The 23,232-nt window shown below is 47.5% G+C and overlaps 2 protein-coding genes and 1 long non-coding RNA gene across 6 annotated transcripts in view; 1 reads left to right on the top strand and 2 right to left on the bottom strand.

Moving 5' to 3' along the window:
* Phf12 (PHD finger protein 12) overlaps window positions 1-17,615 on the bottom strand; it is a 55,052-nt gene extending 37,437 nt beyond the window's left edge. Inside the window, exons 1-2 of one of the 2 annotated variants that reach the window (XM_004664629.2) lie at window positions 17,022-17,615; window positions 16,187-16,368 (exon numbers count right to left, since the gene is read on the bottom strand). In XM_004664629.2, the coding sequence (XP_004664686.2) occupies window positions 16,187-16,368; window positions 17,022-17,087 (248 nt within the window). In that variant the 5' untranslated portion in view covers window positions 17,088-17,615. Of the gene's footprint in view, window positions 1-16,186; window positions 16,917-17,021 lie in introns of those variants that run through there. The other variant, XM_045158439.1, reaches the window with a different exon arrangement.
* On the top strand, window positions 16,768-18,546 carry LOC123463393. Its single transcript, XR_006638909.1, has 2 exons — window positions 16,768-16,816; window positions 18,316-18,546. It is a non-coding gene; the product is annotated as an uncharacterized LOC123463393 (long non-coding RNA).
* Window positions 18,547-21,408: 2,862 nt separating this feature from the next.
* Window positions 21,409-23,232, bottom strand: part of Sez6 (seizure related 6 homolog) — a 54,309-nt gene continuing 52,485 nt past the window's right edge. The window contains exons 14-17 of one of the 3 annotated variants that reach the window (XM_045159852.1): window positions 23,177-23,215; window positions 22,816-22,933; window positions 22,629-22,731; window positions 21,409-22,475 (exon numbers count right to left, since the gene is read on the bottom strand). In XM_045159852.1, coding sequence (XP_045015787.1) covers window positions 22,443-22,475; window positions 22,629-22,731; window positions 22,816-22,933; window positions 23,177-23,215 — 293 coding nt within the window. In that variant the 3' untranslated portion in view covers window positions 21,409-22,442. The remainder of the gene's footprint in view (window positions 22,476-22,628; window positions 22,732-22,815; window positions 22,934-23,176; window positions 23,216-23,232) is intronic. The other 2 variants (XM_045159853.1, XM_045159854.1) reach the window with 2 other exon arrangements.

Here is a 23,232-nt window from a genome sequence, read left to right as displayed (position 1 = left end):
ATACATCCATCAAGGGAATAAAATCTAATAAAATTTAAATGTTAGCTAAAACATTAGCCAGGTCTGGCAGTGCATGCCTTTAATTACAGAACTTGGGAGGCAGAAGTAGGAGGATCACCATGAGTTTGAGGCCACCCTCAGACTGCATAGTGGATTCCATGTCAGACTAAGCTAGAGTGACCCCCACCCCCCCCAAGAAAAACCCCAAAATAACAAATACCAAAAAAAAAAATTTTAAGCTTCCTCTGGATACTGGCCTGGGCATTGGCTGTTAACTTCAAGCATGGTCTATCTTTTAAAGGCAAAGAAAATGGCCACCTGGAAGGACATTGAGCAATGAAAGCAGAAAGTGCACAGGGTGCCTGAGTCTCAGTTCTTTACTCTCCTTCATTCTAGTCCCTCATTCAAATACAGCTAATGCCACAAAGTACATAAAAAGCACAAGGACTGCTAGCTTTTTATGTGAAGCCTTGGTGACAGCATTATAAGGAAACCAACAAAGTGCCAGGCCACTACAAATGCCCCATTGAGAAACTTAGCTAGTTGCATCACTTCCACAGGCATACAGTCCTTTCCAAAGCTGACTGTGCCTCCACGTTTTATGGCCTTCTATGTAGAGAGCTGGTTTGTGGCATCCTCCCAGCAAAGAACACCTGGGGAAGTGTTAGCGCACGAGAGAAAGGGAGGTTGGGAAAGCTTAGTACTAGCAGTTCACCAGGTATTTGCCTCTGTTGCCTTTCATACCAGCTGGACACAGTGCCACAGGGCCTCATCTATCACTGGCCTGGTTTGGCTATTTTTTTTTTTAACTTTTTAAAATTCTTTATTTTTATTTTTTTGGGGAGAGAAAAAGGCAGAGAGAAAATGGGTACACCAGGGTCTCCAGCCATAGCAAACTGCAGATGCATATGCCACTGTGTATACCTGGCTTACATGGGTACTGGGAAATCAAACCTGAGTCTCAAGGCTTCACAGGCAAGCACCTTAACCACTAAGCCATCTTTCCAGCCCTGGCTTTGTAATAGATGGGAGAACTGGCATGCCAGGGCCTCAGCCACTGCAATCTAATTGCAGATACTTGTGCCACCTAGTGGCATGTATGACCTTTCACTTGCCTCACCTTTGTGCATCTGGCTTACATGGGATCTGCAGAATAGAACATGGCTACTTAGGCTCTTACAGGCAAGCACCTTAACTGCTAAGACATCTCTCCAGCCCAATAAAAGCATTTTTAAAAGGGGTTTCAAAGCTGGGTGTGGTGACATGCAGAGGTAAGAGGATTACTGTGAGTTCAGGCCAGCCTGGGACTACAGAGTGAGACCCTATCTCAAAAAACAAAAACAAAAGTGTCTGCTCTAAGTTGGAATAGCTCATGCCTAGGCCTTGTATGCTTTCTGCATTATTTAAAGAGTCCTCAGATCTTACCATTTTTATAATACAGATATTAATTTTCATTTATTGTTTATTTTTATTTATTTATTTGATGTCTTACCTCTGCATGTCAAGTGCTGGGATTAAAGACGTATGCCATCATACTCAGCTTACTTTTTTCTTTTTTCTTTTTTTATATTTTATTTATTTGTAATCACAGAGATATAGAGAAAACAAAGAGAATGGGCCCTGGTACATGCACATTCTTTTTTTCCCCCTCTCTCTCTCTGCTTGCAAATAAACAAACAAATGTCTGGAGAGATGGCTTAGCAATTAAGGCACTTGCCTGCAAAGCCTAAGGACCCAGGTTCAATTCCCCAGGAACCACATAACCCACATGTGCAAGGTGACACATGCATCTGGAATTCATTTGCAATGGCTAGATGCTCTAGCAGGCCCACTCACTCACACTCACTCTCTGTATCTCTCTGCTTGCAAGTAATTTTTTTTTTTTTTAAAGTTGAGGGCTGGAGAGATGGCCTAGTGGTTAAGCACTTGCCTATGAAGCCTAAGGACCCCAGTTCGATTCCCCAGGACCCACATTAGCCAGATGCACAAGGGGGTGCACGTGTCAGGAACCCATTTGCAGTGGCTGGAGGCCCTGGTGCACCCATTCTCCCCCCCCCCCATCGCTCTCAAATAAATAATTTGAGGCCAGGCTGAGACTAATTTTAGGTCAGCCTGGGGGCGGGAGGGGGGGGGGGAGGCCAAACCCAGTGACAGGATTCTCCCTGGATTTAAGGTGATGCTTTTAAAATACAGCCAACCTATTCAAGACACATTTAGAAGAAAAAGAAAAAAGTGAGAGAGAGAAAAAAAAGCCAGGCATCATGGTGCACACCTTTAATCCCAGCACTTGGGAGGCAGAGGTAGGGGGATTACTTTGAGTGCAAGGCCACCCTGACACTACATAGTGAATTCCAGATCAGCCTGGACTAAAGTAAGACCCCTACCTTGAGGGAAAAAAAAGACACAGTAAGGTTAATGGAGCATAATTCCCACAGTGACTAATAATTGATAACTTTATCTTTTTCAATAATTGGTAAGTTTTTTGTTGTTGTTGTTTTTTCAACTCTAGCTCAGGTTGATCTGGAATTCACTCTGTAGTCTTAGGGTGGACTTGAACTCACGGCGATCTAGAATTTACTACTTCTACCTCCAAAGTACTGGGATTAAAGGTGTGGGCCACCATATCCAGCCCTTAAAAAGATCTGTTTAATTAATTAATTATTTGAGAGGGTGGGAGGAAGGGAGGGAATGAGAATTGTTGCCTTTTGCTGCTGCAAACCAACTCCAGACACATACGCCACCTTGTGCATCTGGCTTATATGGGTCCTAGGGAAACCAAACCTGGGTCCTTTGGCTTTGCAGGCAAGCTCCATAACCGCTAAGCCATTTGCCTGCAAAGCCTAAGGACCCGGGTCTGATTTTCCAGGTCCCACATAAGCCAGATGCACAAGGTGGTACATGTGTCTAGAGTTTGCTTGCAGTGGCTAGAAGCCCTGGTGTGCTCATTGTCTTCCACCCTCCCTCCCTTTCTCTCTGTCTCAAATAAAAATAAATTTAAAAAATTGTTTTAAGGGGCTGGAGAGATGGCTTAGCGGTTAAGCGCTTGCCTGTGAAGCCTAAGGACCCCGGTTCGAGGCTCAGTTCCCCAGGTCCCACGTTAGCCAGATGCACAAGGGGGCGCACGCGTCTGGAGTTCGTTTGCAGAGGCTGGAAGCCCTGGCGCGCCCATTCTCTCTCTCCCCCTCTATCTGTCTTTCTCTCTGTGTCTGTTGCTCTCAAATAAATAAATAAATTAAAAAAAAAACATTAAAAAAAATTGTTTTAAAATCACCTTGAAGTTTCTGCTGTTTCCACAGCTTTGTTAAGAATCAAACAGAACTCGGGCTGAGGAAATTGCTTAGTGGTTAAGATGTTTGCCTGCTAAGCTTAAGGACCCTGGTTCAATTCCCCAGGACCCACAGAAGTCAAATGTACAAGGGGGCACATATATCTGGAGTTCTTTTGCAGTAGCTAGAGGCCCTGGCGTGCTTATTCTCTCTTTTTCTCTATCTACCTCTTCCCCTCCCCCCCAAATAAAGAAATAAAATAAAATAAAAAGAACCAGCAGAACTCTAGCTGATGATTCAGTGAATATGGGAATTAAAAAGCTCCTGGGAAGCCAGGCGTGGTGGCACACACTTTTAATCCCAACACTAGGTAGGCAGAAGTAGGAGGATTATTGAGAGTTTGAGACCACCCTGAGACTACACAATGAATTCCAGGTCAGCCTGAGCTAGAGTGAGATCCTACCTCAAAAAAACAAAAAAGCTCCTGGCACTGCAAAGCCAAAGGACCCAGGTTTGATTCCCCAGGACCCATGTGAGCCAGATGTACAAGTTGGTGCAAGTGTCTGGAGTTGGTTTATAGCAGCTGAAGGTCCTGGCTTGCCCACTTTCCCTCTCTATCTGCCTCTCACTCTCTCTCAAATAAATAAAAAAAAATTTTGCCAGGCACAGTGGCACACACCTTTAATCCCAGCACTCAAGAACAGAGGTAGGAGAATCTCTATGAGTTTGAGGCCACCCTGAGACTACATAGTGAATTCCAGGTTAGCCTGGGCACAGTGAGACCCTACTTCGAAAAACAAACAAAAACAAAGCAAAAGCTCCTGGCTAAGTCCATGGATGGTGGAAAGAAAAGCAAGATTGGGTTCATAATGCAAAGCGTCATTCAAACTCTGTGTTCTGAGTACATTAGTTTCTTCATGGTACAAAATGTAGACAGGAGAAAATAGTCAACATCCTCTGTGGGTCACAACTGAGGAGAGCCTACAATACAAGTGTACAGGTGTTACCTCAGGGTTACAAACAGGACTGCACCTGGAACTGAAGCTTGCTAGTAATTTAGAGGTTCCCCTTTCCTGGCCTGGAGGTACAGCTATGTCTTTGGGCTGTGGTTGAAATCAAACCCACAGAGAGTATACTCCTGTTCATTCAAGTTGCTTTCAAAAAGAGCCTCATGCAGAGCCCAGATCAGTGAAAGACTAATGCTAGGCTCTTGCATGGGGTTTCTCCCCAACCTTCTGTTTCTCTACTTGTCTTCTGCCCTGTCAAAACTAGGAAACAGCTGGCTGGGGAAATGGCTTGGTGTATAAGATGCTTGCCACACAAGAGTACTGGACTTTAGATCTCCAGACCCTATGTAAAAAAGCTGGAAGCAGGGCTGGGAGATGACTCAGTGGGTAAGAGCACTCGCTATGTGAGGATCCGAGTTTGATCCTGAGCACCTCTGTAGAAGCCACATACACCTATAACCCCAGCACTGAAGAGTGAAGAATTAAAGAACATGGGACTTCCTTGTCAGCCAGTCTGACTAAAAAAAAAAAAAAAACACAACCAACCAACCAACCAGGGAACTGTAGGTTCAGTTAGAGATTCCTTACCAAGGAAATAAGGCAGAATAGCAATAGAGGAGGACACTGGACATCATCCTTTGGCCTTTGTAGCATGCACACACTTAGGTACTTCACATATACTACACACACACATGCACATACACACGCACAGACGTATATATAGAGAGAGCTGGAAGCTGTAGGTGGGCTTCTGTAATCCCATCACACCTATCGTTAAATGGGAGGTGAAGACAGACTCTCCCAAAGCTCTGGCAAATGGGGTGCAATGAACAATGAGACTGCCTCAAACAAGGCAAAAGGCAAAGATCACGTCCTGTGATTTCTACATGTGTGCCACGACACGCCCACTCACATACAAACAATGCACATCCCCACACACCAAAAAATGAGGAAATTTTCCTGGGAGAACACCTATACAATTTGTTAGAAAACAGAGACAGGGAAAAAATTAAGCACCAACAAGATTAATGCATAGGAAAGCACATATTATTCCAGGGAAAATGGCCGCATTTCATGAGGGAAGGTGCCAGCCCTTTCCCTAGCCAGCATTCATCGTTGCACGCTCATTTGTAGTCACACACCAGTGAGGCTAGGAGTCAGCTACTCAGTTTAGTGCATTTACTCAGTGCAACAGCAAAAGAGAAAGAGGATCAAATTTTTGAGTTTTTCATTATGGAAATTTCTGCAAGGTGCACTTGAATTTTTTTACTGTGAATTCAACAACTGCTCTGTGTAGTAGTGAAGTTCCTTCTTGCTGAGAATCAATGATCTGTTTTTTTCACCAGTGTCTATTCTACTCCTCAGCCTTTCCTACCATGCAAATATGTTTAAAAAAAACCCTCTTTGTTTTCATTTGCTGACATCTACATTAAGAAATAACCTTAGGCTTAGAGAATGAGAATGGTGATATCTGGAAATGGTAAGGAGAAAAAGTAGCCATCTTCTCATTCTTAACAGCTGCCTAGACAGGAGAAAAGTCAGCAAGTGACTTGTGTGTGCATGTGCCCTGGGCAGGGTGACAAATCTCCAAGACCAAATTTGGTCTAGGACTTGTACTGAATACAATGTCCTCCTCTTCAGGAAACTGGCAAGGAGACAGCTGTACTCCTGTCCTGTGTCTCTTGGGAGACTAGCATTATGTATAGGTGCTCTTACAAGTGTCACTTTTGTGTGTGTGTGTGGTTTTTCGAGGTAGGGTCTCACTCTAGCTCAGGCCGACCTGGAATTCACTCTGTAGTCTCAGGGTAGCCCGGAACTCACGGCGATCCTCCTACCTCTGCCTCCCGAATGCTGGGATTAAAGGTTTGCAACACCACGCTCAAGTGTCACCTCTGGAATGGCAATGCAATTGGCCATCTTGGACTCCCTGGGGCTTAGAAGTCAGAGGAGGAGCCCAGTTTGGGGCAGGGTGGGTGGGTAGGAAATAGACTTTTTGTTGTTCTGGTGACTTAAACTGGAACCTTAGAACAAGAGTACTGGTTTTGAGAATCTTCTACCAGATGGCCCACTTAACCACACACCAAAAGAGCTGTACATGTGTGGGAAAAGCATGTGAGTGGGACAAGAAAGTTCAGAGATGATGTCAACACTCTTACTCATAATCAAAAGCACACAATGATAGCACACGCCTTTAATCCTAGCACCTGGGAGACAGAGGAAGGAGGATCACTGTGAATTAAAGGACACCCTGAAACTACATAGTGAATTCCAGGTCAGCCTGAGCTAGTGAGACCCTACCTCAAAAAACCAAAACAACCCCCCGAAAGAACTACACTAAAAAAAAAAAAGCACACATTAATTACTATATAATTATTATACATCAATTTTATGTATATATAACTATTAAACCTTAATCTATTACTGTCACTTGTAAGGGTAAAGATGTACTCATTTCTGTTAAGCAGAAAACCTGCCATTTCTAGGAAGCAAAAATCTTGGGGGCAAACAGACTAATTCTGTTTTTAAATAATATTTTATATTTTATTTATTTATGAGAGAGAGAATATGCATGAATTCGAGGTCACCCTGAGATTACAAAGTGAATTTCAGGTCAGCCTGGGTTAGACTGAGACCCTACCTTAAAGAAAGAAAAAAAAAAAAAACAAAAAATCAAAAAACCAGCCAGGTGTGGTGGAAGGCATGGTGGCACATGCCTTTAATCCCAGCACTTGGGAGGCAGAGGTAGGAGGATTGCTGTGAGTTCGAGGCCACCCTGAGACTACATAGTGAATTCCAGGACAGCCTGGGCTAGAGTGAGACCCTACCTCAAAAAAACAAACAAAAACAACAACTGAGTCTTCAAGGAAGAGATGTGGCCACACAGATTTGGGTGAGCATCCTGCTTAAAAACAATTTATGTTTTTTGGTATGTTCCCTTTTTTCTTTCTTTTTTTAATGCATTTTAATAGGCTGGAGAAATGGCTTAGTGGTTGAGGAACTTGCCTGCAAAGCCTAATGACTCATGTTTGACTCTCCAGGTCCTGCATAAACCAGATGCAAAGTGATGCAAGTTCACATACATGTCTGGAGTTCAACTGCAGTGGCTAGAGACCCTGGCGGGACAATTCTCTATCTCACTGTTGCATTAAAAAAAAAAAAAAAAAAGGCCAGGGCATGGTGGCACACGCCTTTAATCCCAGCATTTGGGAGGCAGACATAGGAGGATCGCGTGAGTTCAAGGTCACCCTGAGACTACATAGTGAATTCCAGGTCAGCCTGAGCTAGAGTGAGACCCTACCTCAAAACAAGTATATATGTACATGTAGTTTAAACTCACACACATCGCAGTTAGAGGCTATGACCCAGCAGAAGGATTTCCTTCTGGTGCCTGGAACTCACTGAGGTAGGTAGCTGGGGTAGTGGGTAGCCATGAATAGGGGCTGTGGCACTGGCAGGGACAGAGCTGTGGTGGCTATAGGATTGACTAGTGAGTGTGGGGTTGGTGCAGGAACTGGGATGCGGGTTCGTGCACAGATCTGGGGCAGAGAGGACTGGTGCGTTCATCATCCTGCTCTTCATCCTTTCCTAACTGGGCAGGGAAGGAATGGAAGCTCTGAACCTCCCCAGCTTCCTCAATTCCTGATTTGGGGGAGGGAAGAAGGTCGGTGGGGAAAAAAAAGTACACACACACACACACACACACACACACACACACTTGAGAGAAAGAGAGGAGGAAGAAAGGGGGCAGAGAGAAAGAAGGAATATGGGTGTACCAGGGCCTCCAGCCCCTGCAAACTAACTCCAGATGCATGTGCCACCTTTTGTATCTGGCTTACATGGGTCCTGGAACTGAACCTGGGTCCTGTGGCTTTGCAGTCAAGCGCCTTAACTATCCAGCCCCCTTTTTTCTTTTTTGAGATGTCTCATGTAGCCCAGGCTGGCCTTGCTATGTAGCCAGGGAATGACCTTCAATTTCTGTTCCTCTTGCCTCCATCTGAGTGTGGGAATTATAGGCATGCGCCACCATCCCTTCTTCCCTCCCTTTATCTTGAGGTAGTCTCATGCTAGCCCAGGCTGGACTCACTCTGTAGTCCCAGGTTAGCTTTGAGCTCACAGCAATTCTCCTACCTCTGCCTCCAGAGTGCTGGGATTAAAGGTATGTGTCACCACGCCCACTCCCCACCCCTTTTAAGATGTAGTACTGGGAGTTGAACTCAAAGCTTCATGAATGCTAAAGCAAACCCTCAACCAACTTAAGTCTTATTTTTATTTTATTTTTCAAATACTTCCTCTAGGGCAGCTTCTAGCCTTATACCTCCCTTAGACTGCTAGGAAGTCATCCAGAAACAACCAAATAGCACCAAATCCAACAATGATGTAAGGATCTCTTCAATGAACTGGTCCTGCAATTGCACGAAACTTTAACTCACAGAAATATAAGCAGAGACACTGTGTTTAAATTATCTTTTATCCCCCTAGGAATGATTTAAGACAAAAGACAAGGAAAGTGTGTAAAAAACACCCAATGGAATAAGAGAATACTGCAAATGGTACATCTGACAAGGGATATGTACCTAAATCTCTTACAGTCCACTAATTTAAAAACAGGAGAGCTGGGAATGGTGGTACATGCCTATAATCCTAGCACTCTGGAGGCAGAGGTAGGATTGCTGTGAGTTCAAGGCCACCCTGAGACTACACAGTGAATTACAGGTCAGCCTGGGCTAGAGCAAGACCCTACCTCTAAAAACCAAAGGGGGATGGGGGAGAATGTAGTTCAGTAGTAGAGCACTTGCCAAGCATGCTCTAGGTCTTAAGATTCAATCCTCTATAGTACAAAAATTAAAAAAATAAGAATAAGCCAGGTATGATGGCACACACCTTTAATTTCAGCACTCGGGAGGTAGAGGTAGGAAGATTGCTGTGAGTTCGAGGCCACCCTGAGACTACACAGTGAATTCCAGGTCAGCCTGAGCTAGAGTGAGACCCTACTCTGAAAACCAAAAAAATGAAACAAAAACAAAACAAACAAACAAAAAAAACAGGAGGGGCTGGGGAAATGGCTTAGCGGTTAAGGCGTTTGCCTACAAAGCCTAAGGACCGGAGTTCAATTCCCTAGGACCCACATAACCCAGGCGCACAAGCAGGTACATATGTCTGGAGTTTGTTTGCAGTGGCTACAGGCTCTAGCGTGCCCATTCTGTCGTTCTCTCTGCCTCTTCCTGTCTGTCTGTCTGTCCCTCTCTCTAAATAAATAAATACTATTAAAAACAAATTAGGAGACAGTATGGTGGTACACACCTTTATTCCCAGCACTTGGGAGGCAGAGGTAGGATCGCCATGAATTTGAGGACACCCTGAGACTACAGAGTGAATTCTAGGTCAGCCTGGGCTAGAGTAAGATTCTTCCTTGAGAAAACAACAAAATTCCAGGCTGGAGAGAAGGCTCAGTGGATAAGGCACTTGCCTGAAATGCCTAATGACCAGGGTTCAATTCCCCAGTACCCACATAAAGCCAGGTGCACAAGGTGGTGCATGCACTTGGAATTCCTTTGCAGTGGCTAGAGGCCCTGATGTGTCCTCTCTCTCTCTCCCTTCCTCTTTTTTGCAAACAAATATTTGAAGAAAAAGAGCTTATCATTAAAAAAATCAAATAACACTTCACTCTAGGATAGTTTTATCAAGACAGGGAAGTATCCTCAGCCGGGTGTAGTGGCCCAGGCCTTTATCTCCAGGTCCCATGTAAGCCACAGGCAGTGATGCAAGCACACAATGTTGCACCTGTGCACAATGAGGCACATGTGTCTGGAGTTAGTTCACAGTGGCTGAAGGCCCTGGCATGGGCCTCCCTCTCTTTCTCTCAAAATAATAATATTAATTTTAAAAGTATTACAAAGGATGTGGTAGAGAAATTGGAAATCACACACATGGCTAGTGGGAAAGTAAAATGGTATAGCCACTTTGTAAAATAGCCTAGCAATTTCTCCCAAAGGTTAAACATAAGTTACCAGCAATTCCACTTCTAGATATCTATCCAAGAGAAATTAAAACATATCCAAGCTAGCAGGGCGTGGTGGCATACACCTTTAATCCCAGCACTTGGGAGGTAGAGGTAGGAGGATTGCCTGGGCTAGAGTGAGACCTTACCTCGAAAAACAAAACAAAACAAAACAAAACAAACCATATTCAAGCTGGGTGTGGGAGCACACATCTTTTATTCCAGAAAATAATACTGATAAATGCTACAAGAAAGATTGTAATGTGTTTTAATTCATTGTTAGATTGGCATCAATCTAATGAGCTAAACAGAAAAATTTAAAAAAATTATTTTCTTGAAACTTTAAACAGGAAAGCTTTTCCAAGGCAGATAACCTAGTCTATGTGAGAAACCTTTGTATGACTCACTGAAAATTAAATATGCAAAACTCTAAGCTGAGTTAAGTTTTGCTGGTGCAGAGACCTTTTTACTCTCATTCTTCGAAAACCTCATTTGGATCTTGTTGCCAACCCCAGAGAGGAAAGCCAGCCAACAATTCCAAATATAACATGCGGAGGCAAATGCTACAGAAATCTGTCTGACAGGAAGGGACCATGCTGAGATCAGCTGAGGTAGATGCACTTCTCAATCAGACCATTTTGGTCTCTGTCTGTTTGAAGCAAAACGCCATGAGAAAGCTATGAGAGGAAGCCAGCCAGTTTTCAGTCAGCCTCATTTCTGTTACCCTACAGTTGTCACTCTATCATGACAATAATGTTTCCTACCTCAAACGGAAAGATAGATACCCACAGCTAAAGCTCCACTAATTATTCTACTTTTAAACAGTTTTAGGGATCAGAATTTTCAGAAAGCTCAATTTATGCATGACAAGGGTCAGGTTCAACAGGGAACACTTAAAAACCTATCTTTCCATTTCTCCAGAGTTAATTGAAAAGCCTGTTAAACTATGATTACAATAAAAAGACACCAACTTCTCAATGTTAATTCTTTTAATGTTTTTAAAAAATATATTTATTTACAAGAGAGAGAGGTAGAGAATGGGCAAGGCTCTAGCCACTGCAAACAAATTCCAACCATGTGCTACCTTGCATCTGGCTTACATAGGTACTGGAGAAATTGAACCTGGGTCCTTAGGCTTTGCAGACACATGCCTTAACTGCGAAGCCACCTCTCAAGCCCTAGCTCATAAACCTTATTTCTTCAAGGAAGTCATATAGGAGTCGGGCGTGGTGGCGCACACCTTTAATCCCAGCACTCTGGAGGCAGAGGTAGAAGGACTGCCATGAGTTTGAGGTCACCCTGAAACTACATAGTGAGTTCCAGGTTAGCCTGGGCTAGAGGAAGACCCTGCCCTGAAAAACGAAAAAATGAAAACTAAAAAACGCCTTTAATCCTAGCACTCGTGAGGCAGAGGTAGGAGGATCTCTGTAAGTTTGAGGCCAGCCTGGGACTACAGAGTGAGTTCCAGGTCAGCCTAGGCTAGAGTGAGACCCTACCTCAAAAAACAACAAAAGGAACAAACAGAAATCCCTTATGAACTGGGCTTGGTAGCGCACACCTTCAATCCTAGCTCTCAGGAGGCAGAGGAAGGAGAATTGCCGAGACTTCAAGGCCACCCTGAGAATACAGAGTGAATTCCAGATCAGCCTGGGCTAATGTGAGACCCTACCTTGGGGGGGAAAAAAAAAATCCCCTGTGTCTTATGATTGTGTCACTCTACATTTGCAGTAAGTAAGCCAAAGGGATAGTTTGCCTAGGAATTACTTCTGGCCAGACCTGGTGGCACAGGTCTATAATCATGGTGGCTTGGGAGACGATAGCAGAAGGATAGGCCTTAATTGGGTTCAATCCCCAGTACCGCCCCCTAGTCCCTGACTAAAAAAATAAAATAAAATGAAATAATCACTTCACTTCTGGAACATTTTACTAGATCCTGGTCACTGCAAGGCAGCCTGCCAACGACACTACAGTCAAAGCAAGGATTTGACTCACGGAATTTTTTCCTGTCTCAGCCTCCAGAGTGCTCTGGGATTATAGGCAATCAACTTTGTGCCTGCTTGTCTCATAGAACTATAAATGGAGAGGGCTGGAGAGATGGCTTAGTGGTTAAAGCGCTTGCCTGCAAAGCCAAAGGATCCCGGTTCGATTCTCCATGACCCACATAAGCTAGATGCACAAGGGAGCGCATGCATCTGTAGTTTGTTTGCAGTGGCTGGTGGCCCTGGTGCCTTTCTCTCTCTCTCTCTCTGCCTCTTTCTCCCTCCCACAAAATAAAGTATATTTAAAAAAGAACTATGAATGGAGAAAACATAGTACCACCGAAGTTATGACCCATTCTGTAAAACTTCCAACCTCACCCTTGTACATTAGTATGCTTCTCTAAACATCTCAGCTAGTTCAAAGGGGAAGCAAAAGAACACATAGAGCCATACCCTCTAACCTAACTCTCACACCGTACAAGCAAACAATAGGCCAAATTAATAAAACATACTCAGAAGTCAAAATCTTCTGAGATACCAGGTGTGGTGGCTCACACCTATAATCCCAGCACTTGCAAGGCTAAGGTAGAAGGATACCCATGGAGGCCAGACTGAGATACAGAGTAAGTTCCAAGTCAGCCAGGGTTACAGTGAGACCCTCCCTCAATTTAACAACAACAAAAGTAAAAAATGTAGCTGGGATGGGTGTAGTGGCACACACTTTTAATCCCAGCACTCGGGAGGCAGAGGTAGGAGGATCACTGTGAGTTGGAGGCCACCCTGAGACTACTTAATTAATTCCAGGTCAGCCTGGGCTAAAGTGAGACCCTACCTTGAAACACCAAAATAATAATAATAATAGTAATAATAATAAGTAAAATAAATATGTGAGACATTACCCACTTGGTCTCACAACTCTGGTTTAAGTTGGTTAATGAAGTATTTCAATTGTGCTGGACAGAATGTGGGTCAGGAGAGGACAGTGTTAAAGCCTCACTTACTGAAGAAAGCATGCAGGGAACTCCTATACAAAAGAGAATTTACTGCCACTCACCAGTATCTAGAATGTTTTGTGATTTAGATACTAACTGAGATAAGCCAAGGATTCAGTACTGATACCTTCAAAGGGAAATTTAACTCATTTACTACATTCTCAAGCTTCTCTCTTTTTTTGTGTGTGTATCTGGCTTTACATGGGTGATGGAAAATGAAACCTTGCTCTTTAGGCATTGCAGGCAGTCACCTAAACCTCTGAGTCATCTCTCTAGCCCCTCAAATAGAAAGGAGAAAAATAAAAACGGTGGCCATGATGGTGTATGCCTTTAATTCCAGCACTGGGGAGGTTGAGGTAGGAGGATCGCCATGTGTTTGAGGCCAGCTTAGGCTAGGGTGAGACCCTGCTTAAAAAAATAAAAAAAATAAAAAAATAAAAGCTGGGAGTGCCTTTAATGCCAGCATTTGTGAGACAGAGGTAGGAGGATCCCTATGAGTTCAAGGCCAACCTGGGACTACATAGCCTGGGCAAGCCTTAATCACACCAATTAAAAGTCCCTCCCTCTTGCTCCTTCCAGCTAAAGCAGTGGAAAAACTGTCCTTGTTAAAACTTGACAAGACAAAAACCATCTAATTAAAAGATTCAGAGGTTACGTTTTAGAGTTTAAAAGCTCACGAAAAACAGGACTTTTTCCATGCCCCGGGTTTCTAAAATCGATTTCAAACACTAAACAAATGAGATTTAAAAAAAGCTAATACAGGAGCTGAGGAGATGGGTCAGGGGTTAAAGGCATTTGCCTTCAAAGCCTGACAGGCTGGGCTCAATTTCCCAGCTACTCACATAAAGCAAGGAGTTTTGTTTGCTGCAGCAAGAGACCCTAGCATTCACATCAATAAAAAAATATTTTGGGGCCGGGCATGGTGGTGAATGCCTTTAATCCCAGCACTCGGGAGGCAGAGGTAGAAAGATCACAGAGTTTGGGGCTACCCTGGGACTACATAGTGAATTCAAACTCCACCTGGGCTAGAGCGAGACCCTACCTTGAAAAAAAAAAAAAAGAAATCTTTTAATATACACCTTATTAAACGATCATCCAACAAGAGAGTCACCAATCTTGGTTAACAGTTGACTTTATTCTAGGAGTAAGACATTAGCCCACACTTTAAATCAAGAAATCTTGCTGGGTGTGGAGGTATACACCTGTAATCCCAGTATTTGGGAAGCTGAGGGAAGACTGCTTCAAGTTTGAGGTCAGGATGGGCTTTAGAGGTGAGGCCTTGTCTTAAAAACACCTCACCCCCCACACCTCATTAAAAAAAAAAAAAAAAAAAAAAATCAAAGGAAACTTGACCAGAGATATGTTCTCAAGTGGATTGCACCTTAGAAGGAAGTGAAGGCTAAAAGCCACAGGTCCTTATTGCTGGTATTACTCACTTCATAATAAAAATTTAAATGCTATCAACAAAGCTTTCTACAGGATAATTTTTGTCCCTATAACATTACAAACCAAGATGGGATGTTCTAGACATAAGTATTTTTTATTGGTAATGGGAGAACCCCACACAACTTCTGACCACAGTCTTAAATTTGCCCAGTGTCAGTCATCTGTCCAATAAAACCTGTAATTAGCACAAATACAGTAGCTACTAGTCCACAAACCGAGATGAAATGTGAATGGAATTGCACAGACCTTAAAGACTAAAACAGAGGGTTGAAAAAGGCAACATCAAAAAGTAGACACAAAAAAATCTAGGGGGGAACAAATAGAACAGCCCCTTTTCTCTCCTTTCAAATGCCTGCCTGTCAACTGTTGCTGAACAAAACAAGACCTATCAGAACAAGACCGGATCTGAATCGCTGCGCAGATGTGTTTTTTGTGCTGAGCAGAGGTGATTTCTCCTGGCAGAGGAGTTTAAACTTATTTTTGCCTGATTGTTCTGGGCTGAGTTTCTGAGGAGGATCAAGCAGCAGGCGATCAACCTCGGTCCCTCCCTCTCTTCTGTCTCTCCCCTCCCCTTGCATTCATGGGGTGGGGGGGGGGAGAGCACAGTGCTTTCCTGCTCTCAGCTCCTTAAAACTGCCTTTCCAGAGCCACCGCACACACTCCTGCCCCAGCAGCAAAGAATTTTGAGGCGAAGGGCTCGTCAATCCAGAGCCAAGACGAGAAATCAGCGCCCAAGGGCAATTTTAATTGTCTAACCCGGCCCGATTTCCTAAGAGGCAGCAGAGCGGGGAGGGAAAAGGGAGGAGGGAGGCAGCTCCAAGAGGCATGGGGCAAGGCGCAGAGAAAGGGACCAAAGCGGCGAGATCCTAGTCCAGGGCCCCGAGCAGTTTCTACAGAAGGGGTTGCTCCCACCATTCTCCGGGAGACGTTTGCAAATCATATATGTAGCCAAAATGGCGCTGAGAATAAAAATATAATTTAAAGGCAGGTCGCCATATTGTAAACACAGAGGTAAAGAGGCGGATTCGAGAGACACCCTCCATGATTTACTGCACCGCCGCAAGCACCAGCTTGCCGAGGCCTGGTCCAGCAGGGCGGTAGAGGGCTCCGTGCACCCACCCCAGCCAGAGCTCGGCCGGGCAGAGGCCCGGAGGGCCGCCGGGGAGCGCGGCCGCCGAGCGGCACTGGACTCGGAGCTCCTCCCCTTCCTCCCCCGCCACCGCCGTCCGCACTCGGCCTGCCGGGTCCGGCTCCCTATCGACTTCCCATCTCAGATGGGGCTCGTCTCCCGCCTCCCAACCCCCCACCCGAGGTCAGGACCCAACGCTGCTCCTCGCAAAGCGGCCGGATCCTGGCAAGATACCCGGGGGCGCGAAAGCGCTCGCCTCGGCTACTGCAGTCAGCTAGCGGCGGCAAGCGCCCGTTATTTCTGCAGGCCGGGTGAAGGAATGTGCCGAGGGGTCCGCCAAGGGACTCCAAAGGGATGCCCAGACCTTACCAGCACTGGAGGTGGAAAGCAGCCGGGCAGTGGTCGCAGCACAGGAGATCTCCACCTTCCTTGCAGCTATCGCAGCTGTCGTGGTTGGTGGCCCTGCCGCTTCTCCGGGGCTCCTTCTCCGGCTTCCGACTCCGCTTTTCTGCCTCGTCTGTCTTGGGGGGAGCCAGCAGAGCTTGGATTTGCTGCACACACATACAAACGGCGTGTGTGCATACTCGGAGCTCCCGGGCGGTCCGTCGCCCCCCCAGCGCGGCTTCTTCGTCACCCACTCCTCTCCCCCCTTTTGTCCTTCTTCCTCCCATCCAGGCGGCTTCCAGAACCTCTCAGCCCCCGGAACCATGGGGAGCCCACCCTAACCGCGTTCCTGCAGCACAACAGCTAGAAATGCTGCTTCCAAATGGGAAGGATCAGGGTAGGGGGGATGGGGAGAGGGTGCGTGGTTCCCTTCTCACCACTTCCTTGTATGGACAGTGGGGGACTCTAAAGCCCGGCTCGGGAGAGGCCCGAAGCTTGGTACCCGGACGTGCTGGGGGAAGCACAAAGGGGCCGACAAGAAGGGGGTGGGGAGACCCGCCGGTGCAAGGAGATGGAGTGGGCTGAAGCCTCGGGAGAGCGAATGGAGGGAGGCGGGTAGGTGAAACTGCTGCAGACGTCCTCGGAAGCTGAGCTCAGCCTCCCCCCCCCCTCAAATTGCAAAGACGGGAGGGAGAGGCTGGGTGAGGAAGAAATCTCCCTCCCTCCCAGGCCCTCTAGAGCTTCGAGCTTAGGGCCGGCTTTGTGGGGCGGAGGTTCCCTCCCAGCGCTGGGGGAAGGGGATGTGGAGGGCCACTCTTACCTCCATCAGCCCCCCCGACGTGTCCAAGTCGTATACGATCGTCTTGGTCTCCATTTTCTCCCACATTCATCCACCTCCCGGGCTGGGCGCTCTCTGCTCCGGCCCCCCCAGCCCCGGGGGGAGGGGGGATTCGGGGAGTGGGGGCACTCCTGACCCCGGCTCCCCTTCTCTCTTTCCAACACAGGTTCCGACTTCCTCGCCCTGGCTGCCCCCCCACCCCCCGGCCCCCAGTCCCTGGGACGGCAGCGTCCTCCCCGCGGGCCGTGAGGGGGGGAGCAGCCCCTCAGCCCCGGCCCTGCGGCTGGTTTGCACAGTGAATGCCGGCTCCGGGGCTCAGGCCTCGGCGGGGCCTAGTCCCAACAGGCTAAAGCCGGAGCTGGCGACCGCTGGTCCGGTCCGGAAGGCTGGCGGGCGCTGCCATCCCGGGGTTGGGGGGGATCGGAGGAGGGGGGTTTGAGAGGTTAGGTGAGGTTGTGGTACAGTGAGGTGACTGGGGGGGAGGGTGATGGGGGGGTGGTCCCCGGGCTCCGCCTCTCGCCGCCGCCGCCGTCTGCGTCCCGGCTGCCGCGCACTTGGCGCAAACTTACCGCGAGCGCCCGCAAAGCCACCCGCGCAGGCGCCCCGGGATCGCCGCTCGCCGCGCGCAACCGCACTGACAGCCGGAGGCCTGGCTCCCGCGCAGCCGCGGTGATGGGGTACCCCCCAGCGCGCAGCCGCGCTGGCATTCGTCTGAAGCCCACAAGCACCGCCTTTCTGCCCTGCGCCAGCGTACTGGACTAAAAGGGCGGGACCTGAGGCCTCGCGCAGGCGTCTGGGAAAGGTCTTAGGGGTCATAGCGCAGTCGCAGGAACTTGGGGACGCTTCACCCATTGGTATATGTGTGTAGACCGAGAGGCCTCTGTACCCGCGCAGGCGTGTTGGGGGCCGCTCGGCTCCCGTCCCATAACAACACAGTCGCCTCCCGCGCAGGCGTATTGTCACCTGTAGGCCTGCACTAGAAAGCTTCTCCTTTCGCCATTTTGGTAATGGGAAAATGGGCTACCCTGCCCTTGGAGTCCTCAGGCACGAATACAGACGAGTAAGGTGTCATGTTGAACGGAGCTGGCTGGCTGTCGGCGACAATGCTCATAGGGGTGTTGTAGTGAACTGTTTGGTTCCAGCCTGAGATGTGGCGGGATCAAGCCGCCATATTGGTAAAGAGAGGGGGGAAAAAAAAGCCATTGCGACAAAAAAACGAAGCTGTTGGTGGCAGGTTAGATGACTGCTATTTCCACATTCCTCCCTCGCCCAACAGTTAATTTTCGTCCGAGCATCCCTGCCTTGAGTGGTGATGGCACCGAGGAGAGTTGCCGCTGTCCCTGAAAACTGCTTTCCCAGAAGAAGCCAAAAGCCTGCTTGTAATCCTGACAACGCCCAGCTACCTACCTACAGCTGACTCCAACTCCCAGTTTGCACCGCGCAGAGGGGGTCAAAGGGCAAACGGGAGTGTAGCGCATTCTGGGAACAAGAATCGCAATGATTCTGATGGATTGTGGGAATTGTAGTTCCGCGTGCTAGTGCCGTGTTGTACCGTAAAGATGAACGGGGCGGGAGGGGGCCGGAAGCGATTTGCCTGCCGGGAAGGGATTCTTTTGAGACTGTCTGTATTGCATACTGGGATATGTAGTTTGAGCTCCTCACCTTGCATTCTGGGCGGAGATTCATGCTTCGCGCCCCTTCTTGTTATCGCTGTCAGGTGTGGCTAGATACCACTGTCGATGAAACAATTCAAGCGAGAACTGCATGGTTGAGTCTGAACGCTAGTTCTGTTAGCATTGTTGACAAGCAGCTGTGTCCTGCCCACTTTTTTTGTTTTTCCCTTCAAGGTAGAGTCTCACTCTAGCCCAGGCTGATCGGAAATTCACAATGTAGTCTCAGGGTGGCCTTGAACTCATGGCTGTCCCTCCTACCTCTGCCTCGCGAGTGCTTAGATTGAAGGTATGCGCCACCACGCCTGGCTCTGCCCACTTTTAATACTACTGCACACAGCATTCTCAGAGTCATAAAATTGGGAAGTCTCAGACACCGATTCAATCCCTTTTTCTCCAGATGCACAGAAGTGCTTTGCTTCAGTCGCATAGTGGATTTATGGAAAACTTCACAATGAACCCGATTTTTGTTTTTGTTCCCAGGCGGGACGTTATCCACCACACCATGTTTACTGCCTCTGAGGAATTTTTGCTGCTCTTTCTTTTGGGACAGCCAGGACTATGCCTTAACATGTTTTGTTTTGTTTTGTTTTTTCACTTTTCTGATAACCCTCTATTCCTTTGGTGTCTTGAAAAAGAATAAGGTCGTGAGGGGAGTCAATGACATAATGCTTTTTTTTTAAACTTTCTCTCAGCCTCCCATAATAGATGTTAGTAACTATAAGAAAGAGACACAAACCTTATGAGAGAGCTGAGCCAGATTTCTTGTGCTTCTGGCTTACGTGGGACCTGGAGAATCGAACCTGGGTCTTTAGGCTTTGCAGGCAAGCATCTTAACCGCTAAACCATCTGTCCAACCCCTGAGCTAGATTTCTTGAATGGAGAAGCCAGACTTCATCTCTCCTATGAGCTGTTCTTTGTGCTACAGGCCTTCAAAAAGTTGGAACCTCAATCCGGGAGTGGTGGCATAGTCCTTTAATCCCAGCACTTGAGAGGCCAAGGTAGGAGGATCACTGTAAATTCGAGGCCAGCCTGAGCTAGAGGGAGACCCTACCTCGAAAAAAAAAAAAAGTTGGAAAATCATGTGCCCTCTCCCACTGTCCTCCTTCCTATGCCCAGAGCACAGCTGAACTGCTGTGTCAGCCTGAAGGTATTAAGGGGCAGAAAAGTATACCACTGGCACACATATCACGTGAGCAAGACCTTACTTTGATCATCACATCAGTTGTAGCTGGAAACAGAAGCACGCAGTGGGCTAATAAGTGAAATAAGACTCGATTGTTGATAAGTGCAAAGGGTATTCATCAGGTCACCCGCTTTTCTCTTGGAATTCATGATGTCAGCCCAGTGTGTGTAGGTGGGGGAGGGAGGACAGAGCTTGTTGCCACCTTGGAGAGCTCTGGCTCTGGGTGTTCAAGGGGATTTAGGGGAGAGAAAGCAGGTGGGATGCAGATGCCGTTGGAAGCGACCTCTTGTGGTTAATCTAAGCACTGCACTCTACATCGAGCGCTCAAATTTGCCATCTTCACACTGACGTGCTAGCCAGAGTCAGGGACTGGAGCACCATTTGTGGTCCAGACCTTTCCGTTGGATGACTGTAATAACGGAAGTCAGTGGTTGCAATTATTTCTTCTAAGTATGTTTTGTTTTTGGCTTCTGAGTTCCCATAGCGCACTGAGGCTTGCCTCCTGATGTTACTCTGGGGAGCAGCCATGCATGGCACACCTCTAAACCTGGGATGTTCATACTTGGGAACAATGCTAGGTCGCTATTTTCATCTCATATGTAAGAGGTAAACTTCAGTATACTCTGCCTGGCCACATTTTGTTTACTTATTTTGTGTTTTAAGGCAGGGTTTCACTCTAGCCTGGACTAACCTGGAACCCACTGTGTAACCCAGGCTGGTCTTGAACTCACGGCAATTCTTCTACCTCAGCCTTCTGAGTGCTGGGATTATAGACATGAGCCACTACACCCAGGCCTGGATACCTCTTTAAAGAACCCATGGGTTGCCTGGGTGGCACACACCTTTAATCCCAGCACTTGGAGGCAGAGGTAGGAGGATTGCTGTGAGTTCAAGGCCACCCTGAGACTACATAGTGAATTCCAGGTCAGCCTGAGCTAGAATGAGACCCTACCTTGGAACCCCCCCCCAAAAAAAAAAAAAAACAGAACCCATGGACAAGACTTGTTCCTTACTCAAGGGTCCCTAGACTGCATTGCTTCTATTGTTCACAATCTGAATGTTTTCTGAGGCCAAGACAAACTAGGCTTCATGTTCGGGAGTTCAGTCTCTGGTTCCTATTCCAATCTCCCAAGCCTCGCTTGCTTGTAAAGAAGTAGAAAGGGAGATGTATCAGACTTCCTGAGCCTTATCAGCAGTCCAGTGGCATTGAAAGAGGTTTGGAGGTATGCCAGTCTTTAGTTCTAGACCTAGTGAAGAGGAGGAAGTGAGGCATTGGGTAGGTGAGCACTTGGGTTCCTGTGCTCCCACATCCCTGTGGCCTTAGCTACTGAAGGCCTCTCCTTTCACCTGCCTTTACCTATTCCATTACAGCAAAGTGTCCCCCCCCGCAAAAAAATATTTTGTGATGATTAATTGCTGGACCCACCAAACCTTCTGGTCCCAAGGCCCACACCCACTTATTTACCACCTCCTTTCCCTCCAAGAAAGTATCATTCACCTGGCCATTTCTTGATTTTTTTTTTCAAAAAACACCATTTTAATAAGGAAACAACAGAAATAAAAGATTGTTCTGTGGCTGGAGCCCAGCTATAATACATCATATGTACAAAGTGGCCTTCAGTCAGAACTGGGCATCTTCCTGGGGCTTTCCGACCCCTTGTTCCATGCCAAATTCCTGGGTCCTTGCATTTCTTCTCCTCTCCAGAATATGCCTGTCTACTCCCTGCAGGCCATAACACAGTGGCAGGAGGGGGAGCCTAGCAAGTGGCCTGGAGGGGGGGGGTGCTAGTGAGAAAGGGGACTTTTGTAACAGCCGGGAAAAACATCAAGGAAGGTCTCCCTCTTTTCAGGACATAGGGCTTCCAGGAAGCAGTTTGGTGTCTTGCTTTGGTGTGGAGCATGAGAACCTGGTGAAGCTCAGCCTGAGCTTGGGGTAGAGTCCTTGAACCCTTTATGATCCCTTACAATTATCACCTCTGCTGGGATAGGCAGGAGGCAGATCTTTTCAATTCTGGGCCTGTAAGGACTAGAGAAACCTCCCTGAGGGGCTGATGTTGGTATACCAGGACTATCCAGAGATTTCTATTGAGACCAGTGTTGGCCACTGGTGATGTCGCTGTGAAGAGTGCCCTGGTGCTTTTCCCACTGCCGTCAAATCAGCTTGGCTGGAGGGTCCAAATGCCAGGGCTGGATGGTGGCCATGTGGAACCTCTGTCTGTGACTTCCAAGCAGGAGGGCCAGGGCATGGGAGAGGTCAGGCAAATGCTGGCTCTTGGTGATGTGTTCCAGCTGCATTCTATCCAAGTCAGATGCCCCCTGACTTGGGACCAAAGAAAAGCCCTAAGCAGGCAGTGGTGTCAAGAAATATAAGTCTTGGTGGGCATTGCAGGCAGGGCAGGGCACAACTTCTTGCGGAACTGGTTGGCATCTCTTCCCAGGTGGTATGTACAGGAGGTGGGGTACAACAAGGAGTTGAGAGCCCTACCACTGGGCTGTAACACAGGGCTGTGTCGGCATCCCCAGGCTGCCCCAACCTAGATGGAGACTTCATATTCTCTCATCTCCTGCAAAGGAAAGAGACTGCTGGGAGTTGGAAACTTGTATAACACTTGCCAGGCCATAATCCACCTTCCCAAGGAAAAGGGGAAAATAAGAGGGACCCTCAGGGCTGCCTGCCCAAGGGAGCAGAGAATTGAGTCCTGGAGAGGGTTCCAGGTGGGCATGGGTACTTACTCCAGTCTCATAAGTTGGATTATCAAATGCTGACTCCACTGTGATGCGATTATAGGGGCGAGGACGTGTTCGGGGTAGCTGTAGGGGACTTTTTCCCTGGAGCCTGTGGGGCAGAGAAACCTGAGAGTCGGGAGAGTGGGGCAGGAGTGAGTTGAGTAATCAGAGCAGGAGAAGAAGCCAGACTTACCTAGAGAAGTAAAGGTACACGCCTCCCACCAGCAGCACCATGGCCACCAGGGGCAGAAAAATGGCAGCTGCCATGTGGGTAGCATCCAAGGCGCTGGAGGTGGCAGGTGCCTTGGCAACTGAAAGCAGAGGATAAGATTGGAGCTGAGTTCCCCATCACCGGGAACCCACTTTCCCTCCCTTCTCAAGGGCAGCCAGAGGCCAGCTTCCTCTAGCCAGTTGGGGCCGGGAAGAAACATTTGCCCTGCTAGGTCCAGACTGCACTTGGTCTGTCTTCAGTCTGTGGGGACGTGTAGCCTGGGAGCTGTGAGAAGCAGGTGCTGAGGGAACCACCTCTCTGGCCCTCAAGCATGGGGACTCACCATCCAGGCTACGGCCGTTGTAGAACCCATCCAGAGAGGCTGGAACAAGAGGGGAG

Source organism: Jaculus jaculus, chromosome 9 (genome assembly GCF_020740685.1).
Source record: "Jaculus jaculus isolate mJacJac1 chromosome 9, mJacJac1.mat.Y.cur, whole genome shotgun sequence".
NCBI lineage: Eukaryota > Metazoa > Chordata > Mammalia > Rodentia > Dipodidae > Jaculus > Jaculus jaculus.
Note: the sequence above shows the minus strand (reverse complement) of the source record. Positions and strands in the feature narration are given on the sequence as shown.